Source organism: Megalobrama amblycephala, linkage group LG1 (assembly GCF_018812025.1).
Source record: "Megalobrama amblycephala isolate DHTTF-2021 linkage group LG1, ASM1881202v1, whole genome shotgun sequence".
NCBI lineage: Eukaryota > Metazoa > Chordata > Actinopteri > Cypriniformes > Xenocyprididae > Megalobrama > Megalobrama amblycephala.
In genome coordinates, this window is record NC_063044.1 from 54492986 (window position 1) to 54517142 (window position 24157).

At 39.5% G+C, this 24157-nt stretch overlaps 1 protein-coding gene across 1 annotated transcript; it reads left to right on the forward strand.

The window, feature by feature from the left end:
- The first annotated feature begins 4 nt into the window (after positions 1-4).
- On the forward strand, positions 5-22839 carry cfap70 (cilia and flagella associated protein 70). Its single transcript, XM_048201815.1, has 26 exons — positions 5-160; positions 715-898; positions 997-1095; positions 1186-1271; positions 1350-1529; positions 1928-2110; positions 2192-2286; positions 2377-2479; positions 2595-2729; positions 9885-10034; positions 11048-11122; positions 11217-11308; positions 11405-11465; positions 12780-12974; positions 13764-13895; positions 14071-14196; positions 15537-15670; positions 15748-15863; positions 18612-18806; positions 18877-19034; positions 19432-19584; positions 21420-21581; positions 21671-21760; positions 22145-22246; positions 22484-22531; positions 22629-22839. The coding sequence occupies exons 1-26, from the start codon at positions 92-94 to the stop codon at positions 22707-22709; spliced, it is 3204 nt and encodes a 1067-aa protein (XP_048057772.1). The 5' UTR covers positions 5-91; the 3' UTR covers positions 22710-22839.
- The last annotated feature ends 1318 nt before the right edge of the window (positions 22840-24157 follow it).

Genomic DNA, 24157 nt, shown 5'->3' on the forward strand with positions numbered 1-24157 from the left:
GACTGACACGGAGCGTCGTTGCTGTGGAAACAAGCGAGCGCTGCGCAACAACAGTTTGGTGTTGAGGAGAAACTCATTTAGTTTTTCCAACATGGAGAATCAGAGAGAGTTTGGGAGAGCTGTTCCGGTGCAGGTCACTGTGCTGTCTGGAAATCATTTGGTAAGTCGTTAAAACCAGTTTACAATCACTTAAATAAAAGCCTTGAAATGACTGTGAAGAGATATTCTCGTGGAAACCATAACCGGGGCTAGTTGTCACACGAGGAACGGCTATATTTCACTAACTGTAGGGTCTTAAATTCTTGTTCTCTCTTGATATATGGTTTAAACACCTAGTTCAAACTGTTTTAAATTAGAGAAGAAACTGACTTTCACAAATAAACCTACTATCATGACTGCAGTATGCAGTGTGACAACTAGCCCCAGTGTCCCCTACTGCTGTTGCTACTGTTGCTACTAAAATATAATAATAAAACAAACATGGCATTAGTCACCACTGACTTGAGGAAAAAAAAAAAAATCAAATAAATACATAAACAAAACAAGAGCGAGATTATGAAAGCCTCTTGCAATGTTTTAATGAGATCCCATATTGATTTATTATGATTATTATAGCTGTAGTAATATTTTGGCACTATGATAAAATCTTTGTAAGAGATTGTTATAAAGTTTGCTGTTATAATATGTTTTCACACTCATTTGTGATTATTCCAGAGAGGTAGTAGGACTGATTCGTGTCTCAGTTTTGTTCGGGTGGAGTTCAATGGAAGTTTGCTGGGAGACTCACAGAAACTGGACATTGCTGTGGACAAAGATGTGGTTTACAACTTCACCTGTAGTTTTGAATGCTCAGAAGTAGCACATTCACTGGATGATGTGGCACATAAACCTGTCATATGTGAGTTTTGAACATTCACTCACAAAGATTATCTAAACCTATTCATCAGTTAAATTGGACATGGTTAAATACAAGCAGAAATGCATGTGTGCCCTCAGTGACGGTGCTCGAGATCTTACCAAAAGAGAAAAAACAAAAAGAGGAGAAAACCACAGTACTAGGACAAGCCGTTGTGGACCTCCTGCCACTACTGCGAGGTTAAACCATTTAATTTTATTCAAACTTGACACATTTTATGCCACTATGCATTCTCATATTCTTGAGATTTCCATCTGTTTTTATTCCAGGTCAGTGTAGCTTCTCATCCACCGTGCTCCTTCATGCGGTGCCCGGATCACCGGCAGATGTTGCTGCACATGAAGACGGCATTAAAGTAACAACATTTTTACACTTCTAATTTAGTATGTTTGTAAATAAACGTTTTATATTGTGCATATGTTTCCATGGACAGTCCACACTAGATGTGATGGTGAGCGTTCCGGAGCCGTTGCTCTCTGATGCCCAGCGCTCTGATTCTAATGTGCTGATGGTCACCGTGGAGACGGTGTATTCCGTTCCCGAAGTCTGGAATCCTGCCTCCACACCTCCATCCAGCTATGTAGCTGCCCTGCAGATGCCTGTCTCAGCCACGGTAAGAAACAAGTGATTATGTTTATTTGTCATTTCAAATGATTCATCAGTAGTTGATTCTTCAAATCACAAGAAGCAAAACACTTTAAGCCTCTGGTACTCCTTACTTAGGAGTCACACATGTGAACCTCAGCAGTCAAAATATACTGAAGACAATATGCGATATATATATATATATATATATATTTTTTAATGAAATTAATGTACTATATTTTGTTTCAGTAATATTTATTATTTTTTTTGTATTTTTAATGGGTTTCATAGTACTGTTAGAAAAAAAATTAAAAATGTGAAAATTTCTTGGTCTAAAATGACAGAAGACCACCAGAGGGTTAAATATATGCAAGATATTTTTATGTTTAAAGAAATAATTCACCTATTATTTATTGTTTTTTTCAGAGAGAGCAAGTGTTGTTGTTCTCCAATGGCGTCTTAAAAATGGGTGGCGAGCGGGAGCCATTGCCAAGACCCAAAAAATGGCCCTTGGGGCCTCTTCTCACACCAGGAGCAGAGGTCATTCAGGGCCTTTATATTGACACAGAACCCACAGACATGGATCACGGAGACCTTACTGACATAGAGGTGATCTGAGACATTAATGGACAGTGATGGATGTGAAAGGAATATACAGTGTCACCACATTGATCTGTGTGTTTGTTGTAGGATAATGATTTCAGAGCAAACGCGGAGTGTAATGAGAACAGAGTGAGCTGGGATACAGCACGTCGTTGCTTTATTGATGCAGGAGGCGTGGCCTGGTGAGTAATTACCTCTTTTAATCAATGCACTCGACTTTATTTTGTCATTATTTGTCACGTTCTCCAATGATGGCTTCCATTTGTTTTTAGTCTGTCCCGCAGGATTGCAGAATGCAGACTGTGGCCTGTTGAGATCATGAAAGCCAATCAGACGGTTCCAACCAAAGGTGGGAGATCAGCCAGAGACAAGCTGGTGAGAAACGTCCTGAACTTTAACATATCTTGGGATGGCATTCAAAACCCAAAACAAGTCCGCAATAACGTGTAGATTAAAACACAAAACGATTTTGCTTGTGTGTGCTGTATAGGGGGAGGATGAGCCACAGATTTCATTTCACGGAGTGGTTTACATGGATCTGGTGCCGTTGTTGTACCCTGGAGTACGGCGTATACACGGGGTGTACAGAATCTACCCGTTTTATGAGTCTGATCTACTGAATAAGGTGAGCGAATATAAGTCATATGCACATGAAATGAATCAAATCAAGATGATGAAGAAATGATGGAACATAGTCTGACACCAATGAATTAAACTAAAAAAATATTTTCTTAAATCAAGATACATTTACATGAGAAGTAAAATGACTCAAGATATTGTTTTTTTTTTAATAAATGTAATGAGCGGGGCAATAAAAGGCAGGCAGAGACATGGATTTAATTGCAGAGGCTTTAATGATAGAAGCCAAATAAACAATAGGAACAAGGCAAGTGGAAGCAAACAGCACCATTACAATCAACAAGTGACAAAGTGAAAGTGACGTGTATTGTAACCCATACTCAGAATTTGTCGTCTGCATTTAACATATCCAGTTAGCTCACACACATTTGGAGTAGTGAGTAGTGAAGTCACACACTGCAAACCGTGGATACACACACATGTTTTGCTGTGGCGCCCTGGAAGTGATTGGGGGTTAGGTGCCTTGCTCAAGGGCATCTCAGTCATTTCCTGCTGGTATTTAGAAGCTCAACAAGCTCAACAAGATAATGTGGTAACAAAAGGAAATAAACATGAAAAACTACAAAAGGACTACAAAGATGGCAGAAACAGGAAGAATAACAAAAGTCCAGGGACAAATATACAGAACATATGACAATAAAGATTTTATGATTAAACCAAGAAAAAATATCTGCCAATAGGCTAAGAAAAATAAACTTAATTCAAAGGGGAAACAAGTATATTTTTCCAAAGTCCCTTTAAGCAAGTCATTTCACTCGGTGGCCATCTTTGCAATGCCTCTCGGGCATCCAAGTGCAGCTCCTATCTCTTTGAATGGGGAAACATCAAATTCTCCAAAGCTGTTTGCCAAGCTTTCAATTAAACTTCCTATTTGAAATTACCAATGAAATCTGACAACAACTGTCTCATAAATTTTGTTTCTAAACGCTCAAATCATGACAAAAAACGTACTCGGTTACTAACGTAACCTCGGTTCCCTGAGATACGGAACGAGTACTGCGTATGGGGAAAGGTCTCCTTTTTCCCGTTACTGAAGCCTTTTTCAATAACGCAGTGTAACTGCATCGTCATTGGTTCACTCATAGACAAGTTGATGAACCAATGACGGCGCGGCATAGCTGCGCGGCCTATGGCGACAAAGCCCGCGAATATTCCCGCCGAAATGGGCGGGGTAGCTATATAAGCAGGCACTTCGCCATAGGACTTCAGGTCATTCGACTGAAGCAACGACACTGAAGCCGCAGCCTCGTGGCACGGCATGTAACGCAGTACTCGTTCCGTATCTCAGGGAACCGAGGTTACGTTAGTAACCGAGTACGTTCCCTTTCGATACTTCACTCGTACTGCATATGGGGAACGAATTCAACCGCGCCGTGCCACGGCAGGGAACGACTGGACTTGTCTTGGACACTGCGAGGGAACCAGAGGACAAGTGAGAAGGCTGGAGCCATCGAACCCTTGTTACACTACCAAAAGGGGAGTTAACTCCCAGAGTGGCATGAAGCGGAGCTCAATAGAGGCCGCTGGATCATACTGAGATGACCGAGCTTGTAAGGTCGGGACATCCAAATGATAAAATCTGACAAAAGTGGACGGCAAGGATCAGCCGGCTGCCTCACAGATGTCTTTAATCAAAACTCCACTAGACCAAGCCAAAGAGGAAGCCATTCCTCTAATGGAGTGGGCTCTAACTCCTATGGGGCAGTTAAGGCCCATAGAGGAGTAACAAAGAGTAATAGCATTGACTATCCGACACGCAAGACATTGCTTTGAGACCGAAGAACCTTTGGTGCGGCCACCAAAGCAGATAAAGAGCTGATCGGATTGCCGGAAGGCTGTGATCACTCAACATAGGTCCTTAATGCCCTGACGGGGCAGAGCAATTCCAGCTCTCGCTCGTCCGACGAGGGAGGAAGCACTGAGAGGGAAATGACCTGTGCTCTGAATGGAGTCAAGAGCACCTTAGGGATGTAGCCTAGGTTTCAAAACGACCTTGGAGTCGTTGGACCCGAACTCAAGGCATGCAGGGCTCACGGAGAGGACCTGCCAGTCGCCAACACACTTAACCGATGCTAGTGCAAGTAGCAGAGCGGTTTTGAGCGTCAGGGGCCTGAGGTCAGCTGAACACAGTGGCTCAAAGGGAGGCCCTTTGAGAGCTCTGAGGACCAAAGAGAGATCCCAGGTGGGAACGGTGAGAGGATGAGGTGGATTCAATCGCCTAGAACCTCTCAAGAAACGCACCACAAGGTTTCGTCCCACTGACTGGCCAGCGATAGGAGCGTGAAACGCTGCGATGGCTGCTACGTAAACTTTGAACGTTGAAGGGGTGTGACCCAGTTCTAAACGCTCCTGGAGAAAAGACAGTATCGGAGATACATCACACTCCACTGGGTTTATGTTGCATACAGAACACCAGCCGACCATTTCTGGGCGTAGAAGCGTCTCGTGGACGGAGCTCTGGTATTCAGCACGTCCCCGGGGAGGTTAGCAGGCTCCCATCGAGGGCCAAATCGTCCTGTTCGCCTGAGAGAGGAGGTCCCGTCTCAGGGGGATCGGCCACGGAGCTTTTGTGGAAAGCCTGAACAGCTCTGAGGACCAAATTTGGCTCCTCTAGAGCAGGGCCACCAGGAGGACTCTGTGCTTGTCTTCCCTGATTCATCTGATGATCTGCGAGATCAGAGCAGAGCAATCGGGGGAAAAGCGTAAAGGAGGGTGCTGGGCCAGACATGAGCCAGCGCAATGTCCTCCGAGAATAAATTGGGCAGTGAGAGTTGTCTTCTGAGGCGAAGAGGTCTACCTCTGCCTTCCCGAAGAACTCCCAGATCGTGAGAACCGTCTGGGGGTGGAGCATCCACTCGTCTGAGGGGACATTGCTCCGGGATAGCATATCTGCTCCCAAGTTTGTTCTCCCGGTAGTGTGAGTCACTCTGAGCGACTGAAACCTCGGTACTGCCCATTCCAGAAGACGCTTCGCCAGAGCGCATAAGCGGCTGGACGAAAGACCACCCTGGTGATTTATGTATGACACCATTGTCATGCTGTCCGACTGAACTTAAGACGTTGCGTCCTGTCAGGTGTGTCTAAAATGCGTGAAGGGCTCGAATCACTGCCAACATCTCAAGGCAGTTGATGTGCAGATGGCTTCTTCGTGAGATCACGAGCCGAAGGCCGGTCTGCCCTTGCAAAGAGCACCCCAACCTGTGTTGGGTGCATCTGTTGAGAGCACCGTTCTTCTGAACATCGCCTATAGGGGTACACCTTGACTGAACCATACAGGGTTCATCCAGGGTTTCAGAGCTGTCAAACAGGCTTGATTGACCCCGAGACGCAGGCAGCCGTGCCGCCAGGCGTGAGGAGGGACCCGGAACGTCAACCAGCATTGCAGAGGCCGCATCCGAAGAAGGCCGAGCTGCAGAACCGGGAAGGCGGAAGCCATCAGCCCTAGCATCCTCTGGAAGTACTTCAGAGGGAGATAGGCTCTGTTCCTGACCGATGCCACGAGCTGCTGAATGGCCAGAGCGTGCTCTGGCGATACTACAGCCGTCATACGGGCTGAGTCGAAGACTGCACCCAGGAACATTATACGTTAGCTGGGGAGCAGTGAGCTCTTGGCAAAGTTGACCCTGAGACCCAGGCACTCCATGTGGCTGAGTAGCACGGATCTGTGAGGCTCCAGCTCGGCTCGTGACTGGGCTAGGATGAGCCAGTCGTCGAGATAATTGAGAACCCGGATTCCCAGTGGGGAAAGCGCAAGGAGCTAGGGACAGCCCGAATGGAAGGACCATATATTGGCAAGCCACACCTTTGAATGCAAATCTCAAGAATCGCCTGAGATGGGGGGCTATTTGGATGTGAAAGTATGCATTTTTCAGGTCCAGCAAGCAGAACCAGTCCCCGGGGCAAACCTGCGCGAGGATCTGCTTCAGCGTTAACATCTTGAACTTCCATCTCATGAGGGAAAGGTTCAGGAGTCTGAGGTCTAAGATGGGTCTGAGACCACCATCACTCTAGGGAATGAGGAAGTAATGGCTGTAAATCGCTCTCTGAGGGGAGACCATTTCTATAGGCCCCTTCTCGAACAGAGACATCACTTCGGCTCGGAGGACGTGAGCGTCGTCCGTGTTTACTGAAGTGGGAAGCACCCCGCAAAAACGCGGGGGTCTGCGAGCAAACTGGAGCGAGTAGCCTTGAGATATTATCCCCAGAACCCACTTGATACTCCGGGGATGGCCTGCCAGGCCCGCGTGACAAGGGGTTGAATGGCACCGGTTGGCGGGCCGCTGGAAGGGGGGCCTGCACACCGGCTAGTTTTTAGAAATGCTACGCATCCTCATGAACGTGGCTTGCGGGGTGAACCGGCAAACGACACGCTGAGAAACTCAGTAAACAGATATATGCTTCTTGGAAAAATATACATGTGTCCCACCTGAGTCAGGGGAGAGCATCAAGATATATTCCACCGAGCAGTGTCGGAAGTGAGACCGCTCTACCTCGATGAACACGGCTCGCAGGGCAGAGCCAGCGAGTCACATGAACAGAGGTCCAGCATAATGAGCATGTTAGTTCCACCGAGAACAAGTGAGCATTGAGCTCGCTTTCAGTGAGCGCATACATCCTCATGAACGTGGCTTGCAGGGGCAGGGCCGGCAAACGACACGCAGAGAGACTGGAATAAATATGCTACATCAACTGATATGCTGAATATAAATAACATAGGTCTCACCTAAGACAGGTGAGAGTGTCGTTATATTTCTCAAAGGACGCAGTTTGCAGGGCAGAACCGGCAAGCAATGCGCTGAGAAATTCAGCAAACTCGGCAGAAATACGCTGTATCAACTGAAATATATACATTATATATATATAACATATGTCTCACCCGAGACAGGGGGAGAGCGACATGTTATATTTCTCAATGAATGCGGCTTGCGGGGCGGAACCGGCAAGCAACGCATAGAGAAACTCAGCGCAAACAGCAGAATCAGCTCCATTAATACAGTATAAAAACATGTTTCTCGCCTGAGTCGGGGGAGAACGTCACGTTATATTTCTCAATCGACGCGGCTTGCGGGGCGGAACCGGCGAGCGACGCGCATTGAGATAAGGAAAAACACTCACACAAATAGAAAATGTATCATGAGTCTCGCCTAAGTCAAGAGCATCATGTCAAATTCAGCTGAGAGATTCAGTAAACTTCTGCAAAAATCTGCTATATAAACTGAATGTTTATAACATGAATGTCACCCAAGAGGGGGGAAAGCGACATGTTATATTTCTCAATAAACACGGCTCGCGGGCAGAACCGGGGAACAACGCATAGAGAAGACTCAGTGCAAACAGCAGAAAGATGCTCCATTAAATTAAGCATATAACATGTTTCTCACCCAAGCTGGGGAAGACAGACATGTCATATTTCTGAATTAACGCGGCTCGCGGGGGAGGGGCCGGCGAGCGACGCACATAGAGAAGGAGAAATAAACTCACTCAGATAGAAAATGTATCATGAGTCTCGCCTAAGTCAGGGGAGAACATCATGTCAAATTCAGCTGAGAGAGCGAGAGCTCGCATCCTCAACGAACGCGGTTTGCGGGGGAGGACCCGGCAAATAACGCGTTCGGAGACGGCATTTGACAAACGCTAGCGAGAAAGTAGAAAATAAGCTCTGTACTCACCTGACGGAAGACGGCAGGGAATGAGCTGAATGCTCTCAGATGCTGAAGGCGGCACGAGGGCGGCGCGGTGAACAGCTGCTAGAGAGCGAAGATCTGCGGAGCGAGGCTCTGCATGTGCCACAGCTGTGGCGCGGCATTGAGGCAACGCCGCCGCCGTGAAAACGGCGATTGTAGCTCTTTTAGAGCAGCGAGAGCCGCTGGGAAAGCTCTTTTAGAAAGCGGCGTTAAGTCTTTTGATTTTTTTCTAAGTTATAGTCTTTGATTTTTCTTCCCCAATTGCCAGTTTCTTTTTTTCTTTTTTCTCTTTTTCAAAAAAAAAAAGACTTACAGTAATACCTTAACTAATTTAGCTTCTCATGTAAATGTATCTTGATTTAAAAACAAGACAAAAATACTGAGTAAGAAAATCATGTTTTGCAGTGATGAAGCTGATATCTCCTGTATCAGGGATGGTGCTTAAAGTTTTTAAACTAGTTTTAAATGAGTAGTTTTACACCCAAAAATTAATTGTACTTTGGACCAGTAGTTTTTAATTGGTCCACTTGCACCAAATACCAAGGTTCCCACGGGTCATGGAATTTCTGGAATATCATGGAATTTTAAAAGTTCTATTCCAGACATTGAAAGTCAGGGAATTTTATATATTTTTTGTCTAAGTCATGGAATATCAGTGATTTTTGTTAGTTGCTTTAAATTTTAGTTTCCATTTATCAAAGTTGAAATTAATTTTTCTACAAAACATACATTTTTTAAGTTCTTGTTTTTAATGTTGATAATATTATACGAGCAAGAATGCAAATCCAAATATCCACACGATTGCAAATGTGAAATTTTACAACAGTTCAACAAACAAAAAGTGATGTTCTTCATAGTATTTTTAGTATTTGCTCTAACTACAGCACACAGCGCTGGTTCGTGAACGAATCTATGGCTTTAAACGAATTGTTCATGAAAGTAATTGATTCAGTGATTCATTCGTAAATACAGCCACTCCACTTTAAAAAGTTTGGGAACCACTGCTCTAGAGCGTTTAACCCCTTAAAACTTAAAAACTACAAATTAATTTCTGTAGAAATAGTACAGAAAAACATCAAAGTGCATTTAACGGGTAAAAGCACAAAATATGTTGCGTGTATGAGTGTTCAACTTAGTTTAACAAGTAAATAAAGCTTGCAAATGGATGGATTTAAAATACTGTCTGTGGCTGATTTGTGCTCAGTGCTCAGCACAACAGCGGCTTGTTTTTCCATTCATTATAGGTCATGGAAATACAGCTTTTTAGTCAGTGAAAGTCAAGGAAAAGTCAGGGAAATTGACATTTGGCTTAGAGTGGGAACCCTGCAATACAATGATATGTTAACAAAAGTCCAAGACCAGTTTAATCAGCCAACCAAGCATATAACAAAATACTAAGTGCATCATTTTCATTTTTCATTCTTTGGCAGTGAATCTTATTTTATGTGCTGTTCCAGACTCAGAGGACCTACAGCATTCTGAAGGAGCTCAGCAGAGCACCGCCGACACTGGGCCGAAATCGAGCCAATTCCTCCGTCGACTCCTTAAGGGCGTTTCAGAGTAAAACCTTTGAAAACCAAAGAGGAAACAAAGATGTTCCCAAAAAGGTACAGAAAAAAAGACAAATCAGTTCCTATTAATATCGAAATCGCTTCTCCTCCTACGTGTTTGTAATTTCACTGCCTCAAAAGTCTGCTCAGATACCTAAAATCTCAATCAAAGGTCAGAGATTTCAATATGAGCTCAAATCAAATTCTCCATAATTAAATGATCTAACCTGCTATGCATATTAATTTATAGCTTTATACTCATTCTGGTTGACAATTAGTTGAGTTTATTTTGACTTCTCCCGAAACAACATCTGTGACAACATTTAGGCCACTTATGAGCTAGCAACTTCAGAGCGGTTCAATGTTCCTCAAAGCCACAGCTGCTTTAAGATGTCATGCACACAAAGCATACGTTTAACCCAAACAAGACGTCATAGACTTCATGGGATAAGATCATTTGGAGCAGATGCCATCTCTTCCCCTTTCCGTGCGGCATTGGGGCTCATTTTTGATATCCCCCCTAATTAAATCCGGATCTGTGGCCGAGGCACGCTTCCCAAACCAATTAGCTGTAATAGCAGCAGATTGCCGGCCTCGTCGCAGCACGGTGAATCATCTCCTTTGCTCATCTGCCCCTCTCTGACGCCCCGTGGCTCCGCAGCAGATGGAGAGAGGCGAGGAACACACAGCCGCCCCACCAACTGAGCATCTGACGCCGCAGCTGCCCGCTAGACAAATAACAGCCGCTGAATCAACACACACAAACACACACACCTTTATCATATTCCCTGAAGAAATGTTATCGCCCAGAGGTCTCTTTCATAGCTCAATGGAGTTTATTTGAGATCTCAGATGTTGTTTCGTTCAACTACCAACTATTAAAATGTCAATGGAGACACAAGTGAGACAACGGTATGACTTTGCAGTTATTGAATGTGTACATCACATTGCAAGTTTTTGAATGCCATTTCATGTTTATTTTAATACACACAAAACATTTCAAATAAGATTAGACAGTAATTAATGGGATTACTATGTAGGAAAGACTAACTGATGTCCTCTTTCTATAGCCAGATTCCCAGGGAAAGCCTGCTCAGTCTGACAGTGTGACTGGGCTGGAGCCACAGGTCAACACGGAGGGACAGGTGAGTTCATCTGTAGATTATGCATCAAAATGAAGCAGTCATATATGAAAATAGTCTTGGTAAGGTGTGATCTTCACTTTTGTTATTGTCTCAGATGTATGCAGATTCAAGATCGTACATTATTATTGAAATTGCTGTGGAAAAGCCGCTGGTTCCAAAGAGACCACCAGAGGAGCTGGCCAAACGGTAATGAGAAAGAGTTTCTTTCAAATTCAAAGCATTGTTTTGTCTTCAAAATATGTCTATAGAGTGCTTCAGATTAATTCATTTTGTCTGATGCAGTGTGATGGAGTTGGTTCCTCCCAGACCTCCTTTGCCTCGACGGCCAGCAGGAGCAGAAAGAGTAAAAACAACATGTGTTCTTGTTTTCTCACTACTTTTGTCATATATTTTCCTCTCACAGTCTCCTTTATCTATAACAGTTTACACTATCATGGTAAAAGAGAATGGCTGAAACTTGCCATGAAATGCCTGGGTCATATTTCACTTCAATATAAATAAATAATAATAAAAAAGATAAATATTTTCCACTGTAACATGACAATTAAGCACTTTGTCCCCTGCATTAAACTGAATGTGTTGCATTATTAAACAATAAGACACTTGCAGTCGTGCTGCTGTTCAGAATATGTAAGAATGAATCCGAGTGTTTGAATTAGAGATGCACCAATATATCAGCCAATAATCGGTATCGGCCGATAAAAGCAGATTTTCACACTATCTGTTATCAGCTGATAGTTTAAAAACAGCCGATAGTCAGGGCCGATATATCCTGTCAATCAAAAGATGGCAAGAAAATGCACTAAATTTGTGAAGAAAATGCTAAGAAACCAGTTTAATGTTCAATATTAATAGTAATTATATGAATTAATAACATTTAGAAAGTTAAGAAATATTAATTTAATCTTCAAAATTTAGTTAATTTATGTTAATATTCATTTGAGTAATGTGTTTGTTTATAACTGATACATTACTCTGAAACAAGTTGATGAAATGGAGAGAATTATTAATTTATTATTAATTATAATCAAATTATTATTCATTTAAAAGAAGGCATAAAAGGCAGAATCCCCACACTATCAGTATCAGCAGATATCAGTCTGAATAATCGGCTATCGTATCGGTGCACCTCTAGTTTGAATGAATTGGTTGAGTGATTCAATGACTCGCTCATTCAGACAGTTGCTTTTTAGGTGTGTTTGACTTGAAGCAGCTCTGCACAGACCGATTGGTGTATGACATTAAAGTACTGCTCTTTAATTGGTACTTTGATATCATACACTGAATCTGTGCAGCACTGCTTCAAGTTGAACACACCTATTTTATTCCTGAATGAATGTGTTTGAACAAATCATTAGATTCAGTGGTTCGTTACTTGTATCATTAATCCACTTTTGAAAGAATCAGTTGAATGAATGAATGAATCAGTGGCTCTCTCATAAAGATGGTAATTTACCGCCACCTACTGACGTAACAATGTAACCTGCAGAAAATACTTTTTACACACCACTACTAATCCACAGATTGACTCTCAAACTTTAAGCTTTTTATTAAAAAAATAAATATTTGGCTGTGAAATGTGACCAATTTTTTATAAGAATCACCCAAATTGCTAATAAATAATATGAATAATAATAAACGTGCATGGTATTATCAGGCAGTACAGGAATACCAGTCTCAGATAGCGAGTGTGGCCGCCCAGGTGTTGGATCAGTACCAGCAGCTGTTCGGGAACGCGTTTATGCCTGGTGGGAAACCTCTGGACCCCGTCTTACAGGAACAACGCAAAACTCAGCTGCTCGGAGAACTCAACTGCTCTGGGAAATACTTTGCCTTCAAGGAACAGATGAAGGTGAATTTTAATCATGTTAAATGTGTCATTTTTAATTTAGTCCATTTAATATTATTCAAAGTTTCTTGCAACAAAACAGCCATAATTTAAGTGTTTCTTAACCCCTTTCTCTCTCTTTCCTTTAGATTTAAGCTGGCTGTTTTCAGTGTTATTTTAATGTTTTTTAAATACTGTTATACTGTAGTATTGGATATCATGCACATTTATATATATATATATATATATATATATATATATATATATATATATATATATATATATATATATATATATATATATATATATATAAAATTAGCTTTTATTTTTATATTTTCAGTTTTAATTAATTTCATTTAATTTTAATAATTGTGCTTTCATCATTTGTATTATTTTGTATTTATAATTTAGACTTTTTTTAACTAATACATTTGTATTAAGCTTTCATTTATTTTGGTTATAATAGGCATTTCATTTTTCAACTTTCATTTGTTCATTTTCATTTGTTTTTTTTTTAAGTTCAAGTTTTTATCTAATATTTATATTTTATTTTAAATCAGCTTTATTTAAATTAATGAAAGCAATTTTAAATAGTTTTAGTTTTAGTTAACAATAATAATCTGTTTTGGACAATCAAACAACCTTTAAAAGGATTTTTATTTTCATTTGTTTATTTTTCATTCATTTAATTTGTGCTTTTGTAATTTTTATTCATTTTTAATATTTCTATTTAGCTTTGATTTTTTTTTTTAAATGATCAGGGCAGACTAATTAGCATATGTTAATGAGCTGCTGGTGTTTGTTGTGTGGCAGTACTCTGTGGTCCGGATCGTAAGAGAGAAGATGTTGAGGACAGAGGCCTTCTCAGATCCTGAACAGCTCCAAGCATTCCTTAGTCAGCTCTATGTGTTCCTGGTGGATGAGATGCATGTTTCTCTCAATAAGGTGGGGCCTCAAAACATTTCATTGGTATTATTTGATAAGGGAAGCATCACTCATGTTGAGGGTCATTGATCTGAACAAACCGTTAAGCTTAGTATTTAGCACTGGTGCTTTAGGTTCTGTATTATCAGTTGTGTTTCTGTTTCTTCTGTGTTTTTCATGCACTCCATCGAATCAGAGCCTGTCAGTGGACTCTCAGGACACGCATCATGAGCCTCTGCTGAGCTGTGCTCAACTCAAACACTTCGCCAAAGAGGCCCAACTCAACAAGGACTACCAGCTGGCGGCACAGTACTATCAGGAGGTAAAGCATTATGCCACTCTAGATGCTTCAAAAATAACATACTATTACACTACATTCTGTCTCGATCATCATAATACTAAACACAGCATGTTTTTATGAAGATAAGATAAGGAAACCACACATTACATAAAGATGTGAACCAACTAGGAATAAAAACAGGTGCAAATCAGAGGTAACCATGCAAACAAACAGGGACATAATCACTAAAATAGGAGACAGATCTAAATAGTAGTTTATACTATAGTGTAAAGCAGTATTATTTTAGTTTCATTGAGATAATATTATTGTCAGGATTATGTTCTGTTTTCATGGACTTTTAGTTTGTATCACATTGTTTCCCTGTGTTTGGTTCCTGTTTCCTTTGTTCCAGTTAGGGCTAGAAGGGATTCAGCTACGGCCAGCTTGTCCTACCAGGGCTTACTGGGCATGCGCACATTAATATTACATAATTTTTGTCACGCCGAACAACAATTAATTACTGTATTTGCATTATTATAAGGGTAGGTTTAGGGTTGGGGTAGGTGTAGATGTTAATAAAACACAATCTAATAAGTAGCAAATTTAATTTATTGTTATTTTATGGTAATATTTTGCATCACTTCTGGCCGTAGCTGTATCACTTCTAGCCATAACCCTTTGTTCCTGTGTATCTGTCTCCTATTTTAGTGATTATGTCCCTGTTTGTTTGCATGGTTACCTCTGATTTGCACCTGTTTTTATTCCTAGTTGGTTCACATCTTTATGTAATGTGTGGTTTCCTTATCTTCTGTATTTTTGAGTTTATTATTAAAGACTATTTAAAGAGTATTCCCTCTTTGTGTGTGTTGCTTACTGCAACTGTGACAATTATAGTTTAGTTTTTATTAATATTTTGAATTATAGTTTTTATTTTTATATTTTCCAGTTTCTTTTTAATTTAGGTTAAAGTTTTAGTAATTTTGTTGTATGTTATCAGGAAAGGTCCACTAGGCGGGACTCCTTAAGCACAACAATGCTATATGTCGTTGTGCTGCCCACAAGGCTATTTTTTTTTTTTTTTACATTCTGTTACAGTAATAAGAATGAGATTACCATTGAGAATAATGAGAAGTACAAAAAACAACCCTGCAAAGTGAAACCCCTGGATGTTAATGTAATGCAAGAAAGGATCAATTTGGCATTTCAAGCATGAATGCACCATATTTTGTGAAAAATGTAGCATATAATTATGGTATCTCATGCATACACAATGAGTTCCATTCTAATGACAGTGTGCTATTTCAAACACAGCTCTAGTTATCATTTGTGATATGCCAGTATCACTGGATGTGACTCATGTCTCTCTGAATTCCCCCCTGTAGTGTTTGGTTCGAGACCGCAGTGACCCGTCCCACTGGTTTGATTATGGAGCGTTCTACATGCTGACCGATGACCTCCTGAAGGCAGAGGAGTGCTTTCAACAGGCCTTATCCATTGAGCAAACTCACATACCCAGGTTAGCATTCAGAAATTACTAGGTTTCTAAATGTGTGCTTGAACTCTTTCAGTCTTTTTCTCTGGTGTTTGGTGCAGTTTGCTCATGTGCGGTGTTCTGTCGGACATGAATGAACGCTATGAGGATGCAGAGACTTTCTTTGAAAGGGCGACAGGTGTAGAGCCGAACAACGTGGTCGCCTGGACTTTATTTGGTGAGAACAGAATCAAACAGTACATATGCTACTGTTCAAAAGTTTGGGGTTAGTAAGATGTTTTTTAAGAAAATAATACATTTATTCAGCAGGGATGCATTAAATTGATTAAAAGTGACAGGAAAGAATTATTTCTGAAGGATCATACGACTGGAGTAGTGATGCTGAAAATTCAGCTTTACCATATATATTCAAACAGAAAACAGTTATTGTATATAATTGTAATAATATTTCACAATATTACTGTTTTTTTCTGTATTTTTGAACAAATAAATGTAGGCTTGTTGAGCAGAAGAGACTTCTTTCAAAAACATTTAAAGATCTTACAGACCCCAAAACAAAATTCCCCGGTGTGAAATTGACACTGTTGGTGTTAAAAGTAACACTGAAGCAGTGTTAGAGTTAATTATGTACTTATGTGATTAATTTAGTGCTGATTGTTCAATTATAGAAGGTATGCATCGACGTCACTTTCCCGCCGGAACGCGCTCCCTCAGCTGGACTGAGTAGCAAAGGAACCTGCTGCGTGACTGGATTTAATAGGGGAAACTGCGAAAACGCGAGTAAAACAAAAGATTACACTGAAGATTGGGCACGAAAGTGTTTCTTACAACTTGTCAGATTAACCTAATCCATGGATATTGACATGCAGCCAGGAGTAGTGTTTCCTGACATTTAAATTTGCCTTATTTCGACGGCGGGGAAACACATAAAGCAAATCTGCCTGTGAATATTTTATATAACTACAATATCGGTAGGTTTAAATCCGCGTAATCACTTATATCAATGTTATATATATATCGTCATATTGTCCAGCCCTAAAACATATAGTTTTATAGTATAGTTTTTGTCAGTGTTGTTTAATTAAAAACACCCAATTATGCAGAATATAAGATAGAAAATATTTAATTGATGAGTTGTCAACACAATATATAACAATACAATATTTACGGTATGATTTTACCTCAAAATCCAACATTTTGACACAAAATGATAACTGCAAATCCATGTTCCTCTGCTGGAGTCCAGCTGTGTCTGTGAATTGCATTGATCCATTTGCTGCTTTTTTCTGTAGCTTTCAGCAGTCTGTAAAAATGTACCTCAGGTTTTGTGTCAAAGCTATTTGTACAGTCAATCACAAAGCTCGAATGTGTTTTGTGTGTTTTTCGCAGCATTCACGCTGAAAACCAATGCTGCCGCTCAGTCTTTTGCCACTTAGCGTGCGTGACCGCAGTCATAACGGTCGACGGTGACGTCACGTGCATACCCTCTATTGAAGACACCTGATAATGAGCAGAAGGAACTGAAGGAAAGAGAAACACAAGAACTACAACTGACTTCTTGCCACAGCCTTAGAAGAAATCAACTGAAAGACATTAAATCTCTCTGATTACAAACCAGACTGACTGACAGTTCTTTTTGAGAATTAACAGGTTTAGATGTTGATGTTTTATTGAAAATGTTTGTTCACCATAATGATGATCAGTGTTTCATTTAGTTGGGCAGTCTGACTCTTGACTTTTCATGTTAGTTTGTGGTTTTTCTAACAGTGTTTTACTAGAAAAAAAAAAAACAACTACCATAAAAAAGTCAAGAGTAAAACTGCCTAACTAAATGAAAATTTCAATTTTCAAAACATCAACATCTAAACCTGTTAATTCTCAAAAAGAACTGTAGATGAGTGACAGAAATAGTCAATCTGGTTAGTAAAAAAAGAGAGATTTAATGTCTTTTCAGTTGATTTCATATAAAGCTCATCAATAATCGAACAATCATCACACAATCAATCACTTAAAGGGTTAGTTCACCCAAAAATGAAAATAATGTCATTTATTACTCACCTTCATGTCGTTCCACACCCGTAAGACCTTCGTTCATCTTCAGAACACAAATTAAGATATTTTAGTTGAAATCTGATGGCTCCATGAGGCCTGCATAGCCAGCAATGACATTTCCTCTCTCAAGATCCATTAATGTACTAAAAACATATTTAAATCAGTACAGTGGTTCAATATTAATATTATAAAGCGACGAGAATATTTTTGGTGCGCCAAAAAAAACAAAATAACAACTTATTTCGGAGCGTTATGAATCTTTTTTGTCGAATCAGTGGTGCGGAGCTCCAAAGTCACGTGATTTCAGCAGTTTGGCGGTTTGACACGCGATCCAAATCATGATTCGACACACTGATTCATTTGTGCTCCGAAGCTTCATGAAGCAGTGTTTTGAAATCAGCCATCTCTAAATAAGTCGTTATTTTGTTTTTTTTGGCACACCAAAAATATTCTCATCGCTTTATAATATTAATATTGAACCACTGTACTCACATTAACTGATTTAAATATGTTTTTAGTACATTAATGGATCTTGAGAGAGGAAATGTAATTGCTGGCTATGGAGGCCTCACAGAGCCATCGGATTTCAACAAAAATATCTTAATTTGTGTTCTGAAGATGAACGAAGGTCTTAAGGGGTGGAATAACATGAGGGTGAGTAATAAATGACATTATTTTAATTTTTGGGTGAACTTTAAGTACATAATTAACTCTAAAACTACTTTGATGTTACTTTTAACTCTCTGCTAGTCTACTGAGCAGTGTTCATTTAACACCAGGGAATTTACTGTGTTTGCACAGTTTACTGTTTTTTCAATATTCTGTCATACCATATCCATTAATTTGAGTTCATTTTGCAACATTATATAGTTAGTGTGCAAAATTTTGACAAAACATGTCAAATTGTTGTCAGGTGTGTTTTGCCAGGCTCAGGACAAGGTATTCCAGGCAGAAATGGCTTTTCGGGAGGCCAATAAGCATTTTATTTCCATCATGCAAAATGGCCAGTCATCTAGACCAAAAGTAACCTCAGAGACTCAATCTGGTCAGGAGAAGAACCAGAAGGATGAAACAAGTGAGATTCCAGCTGGAAAAACAGAAAAGACAGGTGATCACCTCATTTCTATCTGCTCTCTGACAAATCATTTATAACTCATATGGTATCATTTACTTTAAAGGTGGTGATACTGATGAAGGTGCCGTACACGAAGAAGGCATCCCACAGAACAGAGAGGAGAGTAAACAGGAAGTACAACACCACCTTTCCCCCAGCAGTGTCCAAACCACTATCTTCATGGATACAGTGTGGTTTCTCCTGCACAACTATGCATTACAGGTCAGCGGATGGTCACGTCAGTAGATCCTGTGCACATCAGTATCAAATCACTCATTTTTACATGAAAGGATTAGTTCACTTCAGAATTCAAATTTCCTGATAATTTACCTATCCCAATGTCATCCAAGATGTTCATGTCTTTCTTTCTTCATTCGAAAAGAAATTAAGGTTTTTGAGGAAAACATTCCAGGATTATTCTCCATATAGTGGGCGGTCACATGCTAATGAGTGACTTCAACCTTTTTCTGAATTATTCATATTTAGATTCAATAAATATTCTGACTGGTGAGGAGCTTTTACTTCCCCAACGAACACTTTTATTTCCACAGAGCAGGAATCAAGCACATTTGAATATTTATGTTAATAGTTAATGTTGGATTGTGCTTGTGTCATCCAGATGGCCCAGCGGACTCTGGCTTTAGAGCTGCTGTCTCCAGACAGAGGAACCATCAGCTCGTATCATCTCGCTCTGGCCCAGCTTCAGCTGCTGAGAGGAGAACACGACAGCGCTGAGGCCAGCCTGAAGGAGGCGCTGGCCGACAACTTCCAGGTCTGCTGAATTCCATTCCCTGCAAAATGATTCACTGTTTCGAAGTGCTCAAAACGCCACACACTGGTGACACCTGCTGGTCAAAATTGTGTAAATGCAACAGAAACCCAGCCCAAACATGCATAAAAACACCTTTTACAAATGTTTTTATTGAAGGTGTACTCTATTAAATGCAATTAACAAATCATCTAATACCATTAAATATGAAGTGTCTGTATAATATGTGTTATATGTGGAGAACTTGTTTTTTGGTTAATCGGGCTAATAAGAGAAATGGTAATTAAAACTCTTCCTTTTATTATACAAATGTGTCATTAAAAATGTTTACAAATTTATAAAAAAAAGAAAAACATAGACACTGTAAATGCATTTACAGAGATCATCGCCCCCTAGCGGCAAACCATTGAGATATTTTGAAACATTTTGAAACAGTCATGATGACACAAAGCCTCATTTTCTGAAATCATGTGATTTTGGCAAGTTAGGTGCATTCACGCCATGTCGTAATTACTGTAATTACAAGATTTCAACTTGTATAAAGTGTTCACGTCCTCGTAGAACTCATAATTACAACTTGTAAGCTGGGAACTCCTACTTGTACCACCTGACTAGGCATGTGACGGTATCAAATTTTCATGTTGCGATAATTGCTGAAACTTCTATCACGGTATACGGTAGAAGTAAAATGCTTCAAACAGATTAAAGTACAAAAGAATTATAAAGAACAACAGGTAACAATTTACAATAAGGTCTCATTATTTAACATTAGTTATTGCATTAACTAAGATTAAGAATGAGCAATAGCTATATTTGTTACAAAAGGTATTATTTTCTGGTAATGTTAAGTTAAAAAAATACAACTGATCATTGTTAGTTTTAGCTCAGGTCCATTAAATATTAGTTAACTTTATTTTAGTAATGTTATTAAACTAAGAAATTAACATTAACTAAGATTAATAAATGCTTTATTAGTATTTTTCATTGCCAGTTTAGTAATAATGAATTAACATTTTAACCAATGAAGCCTTTTGTCACTAAGTGTTAACAATAACAAATAATCAGAACATTTCCAATCATTAGGGCATGTTGCAGTCCAGATTAAAATATAAAAATGATTAAGTTTGAAAATAAATAGCCTGTTAAGTCTAAAAGTGTTAAGGATTTGGTAATGTGACGAACAACATTGTGAAAAGAAAAAACTGACTGAAGATTTGAAGCATTTTAATTACTGTTCAGTAGCACAGCTGCTTCGTTTATGAGGTTTCCGGGGTAACCGCTGCATTTCTGCTGTTGGATTAGTGCCCTCTGCTGTCAGAGAGTGAACGCGCACTTTTATTCAGCGCGTCTCCTTCACTCGTTCCACCATGCATGTGCTTCTCATGCACGCTGGGCTTGTTTACATCTGAGCACGTGTTCCTTTGACGCAGAATACAGCGGTTTTGTGCATTTTATATGGCTGATGGGGAAAGTATTCTTAAAATGTATTATAAAAATTTTGTTCCCACGATAACAATATTGTGCATATTCATTATCGTGATATATTGTATTACAGAATATCGGCATTTGTCTACACTTGAGTAATTTAGGCTTTGATAGTGTCGCCATAAAAAAGCATAATTCCCAATCCAAGGATGTGAACAGCTCTGAGTAGAACGTCACGTGTTGCCATCTCGAAATTACTGTAATTACAACATGGCGTGAACACAGCATTTGATACACACTCCACATCACTGATTCAAAACAAATGATTCGCAAAGGATTCAAAGCTTCACGAAGCGTGTCCCATCACTAAGTACTGATGGAATGCACTTTTTCTTGGTGTTTTATCCCGGCAGAACCCAGACATATGGGCCCTGTGGGGTCACTTACATCACACGAGGGGTGATTACGCTCAGGCTCAGAGCTGCTATGAACGGACGCTGGATTCTGTGCTGGACACTTCAGACACACACTCCATATTCCTCCGTCTGGGCTCCATCTACCTGCAGGAAGGAGAAGTGAGTTTGGATTAATAGCTTAATCTTGTTTATGAGTTATTTTTACTTTTTATAAAGCAATTATCATGTGTGTTTCATTCCCTCTGTAGTATGAAAAAGCCAAAGCTATATTCCTGCGCGCCTGCAAACACTCTCCGTCATGCCTTACTTGGCTCAGGCTGGGAATTGCCTACTATAGAGTGAGTACATTTAGAAAATTAATACATATCCCTACAAAGCCCCTAAAGAAACATGGTGGTGGGAAAAAAAATATGAGTTGAGAGGAAAAATATATTTAAAAACTTGCTTTCCCATGAGAAACTTTGCATTCACTCGCAAAGAAATTTAAGTTGCTTCAGTTCAGCAAGTGTTCATCTTGAAATGTTACTAACAATATGAAAGTTAATTTTATTTACTTTATAAAAGTAGTAAAGATTTATAAAAAATTAGTAAAGATTTCACAGCAAAAAGACACGTGAACCACAACCTGAAGGTGGACATTTTTACATTCATATCAAAATGCTTTTACTTTCTATAAAAGTATAAACTATCAATCAGTAGATTGTGTTTTGCTGTATCATCAGCTGGAGGAGCTGAGCGAGGCTGAAGAGGCGCTGACTGAAGCCAACACACTGAATAACAGGAATCCAGAGGTGTGGGGTTACCTGTCTCTAGTCTGTTTACGGGTGAGTGACTGTCAAATACATTCATACTGCTTTCTTTCATTTATTCATTCCCTGATTCTTCTTACAGTGGAATTACAGTTACTATTGTTTAATAAGCACAATAGCTCTGTTCGAAAACCTGCTGCCTATGTAGAAGAGAGCAAAGCAGCTCAATATTTTTTTCAACAGAGCAAACTGATGAATATAATCTTGCATTTTTTGACTTTAGATTTGACTTTAGTTGTTTTGTCCTTCCAGACTGGCCGAAAACTAGAAGCAGAGCAGTCATATAAATATGCCATGAAGGTTTGTATTGTCTAATGTTAATGTGTTTGTGAATATTAAGATCTGTGGTATCAAAATATATGTAATTTTTGCCCTCCTTTAATGTTTGGTTTCACAGATGAATTTGCAAAAAGAGTCACTTCTACAGGAGATCCACGACCTGCAGTCACGTGTTGGGTTCGGAAACCCTTCCTTCTGATGTGCCATAGCCACAGAAATGAAATTTAAAACATAAAAAGGTTCATTACTTCTAAAAAAAAAATGCTTATTTGATGCATTTTGATTTAAATGCTTATTTAAACTAACATTTGGGTTTGTCCATATTTGACCCAAACATGGGTTGAAACAACCCAGCATTTTTTAGAGTGTTTAAATGATAATAAAATATGACTTTTAAAATAATCTGCTGTAGTCTTTGTTGTTCATTGGGTGGTCTTGTTGATATTTGCTACACAAGGCCCCACACCAAGGACAGTAACTATAAAGTTTTAATAATCATTCTAATTTTATGTGAATAGGGAAGTCTACAGTACAACTATAGCAATACTGATGAACGATATCATTGGAATCACTTTCAGAATGATTTTTTTCCCAGCTGATGAATGATATAAGCATTGACAATCAGCCAATCAGAATTGATCCGACTTTAAAAAGTTTGAGGATTTAAAGCAGCAGATGATAGAACTGCATCGTGTGATTATAATAAACACATTATCATCCGTTAGTGTTGATGGTAATATGTTTTCATTATATAGTTATCTTTATAGATATTGTTTTTGGTGTGAATGTGCTTTTATGGTTTACATTAGGTAGTACAGATGTACAAATGAGAATGACGAAGAAGGATAGGATCTCTGCACAGAATACTGAGATTAGCTACTAAATTTGCAAAACTATGCAGTATATAAGCATTGCCTAACCCTAACCTATAATGCAACACACTGTACTTGATCTTCCATTGATGAATACCAAATTTATTTTCCATGATTTGATCCAGCTGCCAAAAGTAAATAAATTTTTACACAAAATTCAATTAAAAATTAAAAACAGCTATTTATTTCTGTGTTAATTATGGAACATAACTCATTTTCTTGTGCATTGCGCATTACCTTGATCCAGCCTGAAAAATATGAGAAAAATAAACATGATTTGAGCATTTAGAAACAAAATTTCTGAGACAGTTGTTGTCAGATTTCATTGGTCGAAAGCTTGGCACACAGCTTTGGAGAATTTGATGTTTCCCCATTCAAAGAGATGCACTTGAATGCACCCGAGAGGCTTTTCAAAGATGGCCGTCGAGTGAAATGACTTGTCTTAAAGGGACTTTGCTTATAACACGGAAGCTCTGCACTGTGTTTACTACGTGAACATCGAAGTAGAATGACAGGGTATAGAAGAATTTGTTGAATGAAGTCGTTATTTTTGAGTAAAATTAATGAGTAATTAATGACAGAAATTTCATTTTTGGGTGAACTAACCCTTTAACACAGTTACAGTGCAGAGCGTTCAACCCCCAACGCAAAGATTTGTAACTCACAAGCGAGGAGAGTAAAAGGGTTAAACACAAAGTTTATGGTTGTTTTGTTTGTCAAACTATTTCAAAAAAAGTAAGCAATACACAATGTATATCGCAGGAAAATGCATTTA

Bases quoted from the DNA above. Each gene is read 5' to 3' on its own strand.
- cfap70 (XM_048201815.1), top strand. From the start codon at position 92: ATGGAGAATCAGAGAGAGTTTGGGAGAGCTGTTCCGGTGCAGGTCACT. The intron at 2,111-2,191 runs GTGATCTGAGAC...TGTTTGTTGTAG, and splicing joins GAGACCTTACTGACATAGAG to GATAATGATTTCAGAGCAAA. The intron at 22,247-22,483 runs GTGAGTGACTGT...TTGTCCTTCCAG, and splicing joins TGTCTCTAGTCTGTTTACGG to ACTGGCCGAAAACTAGAAGC.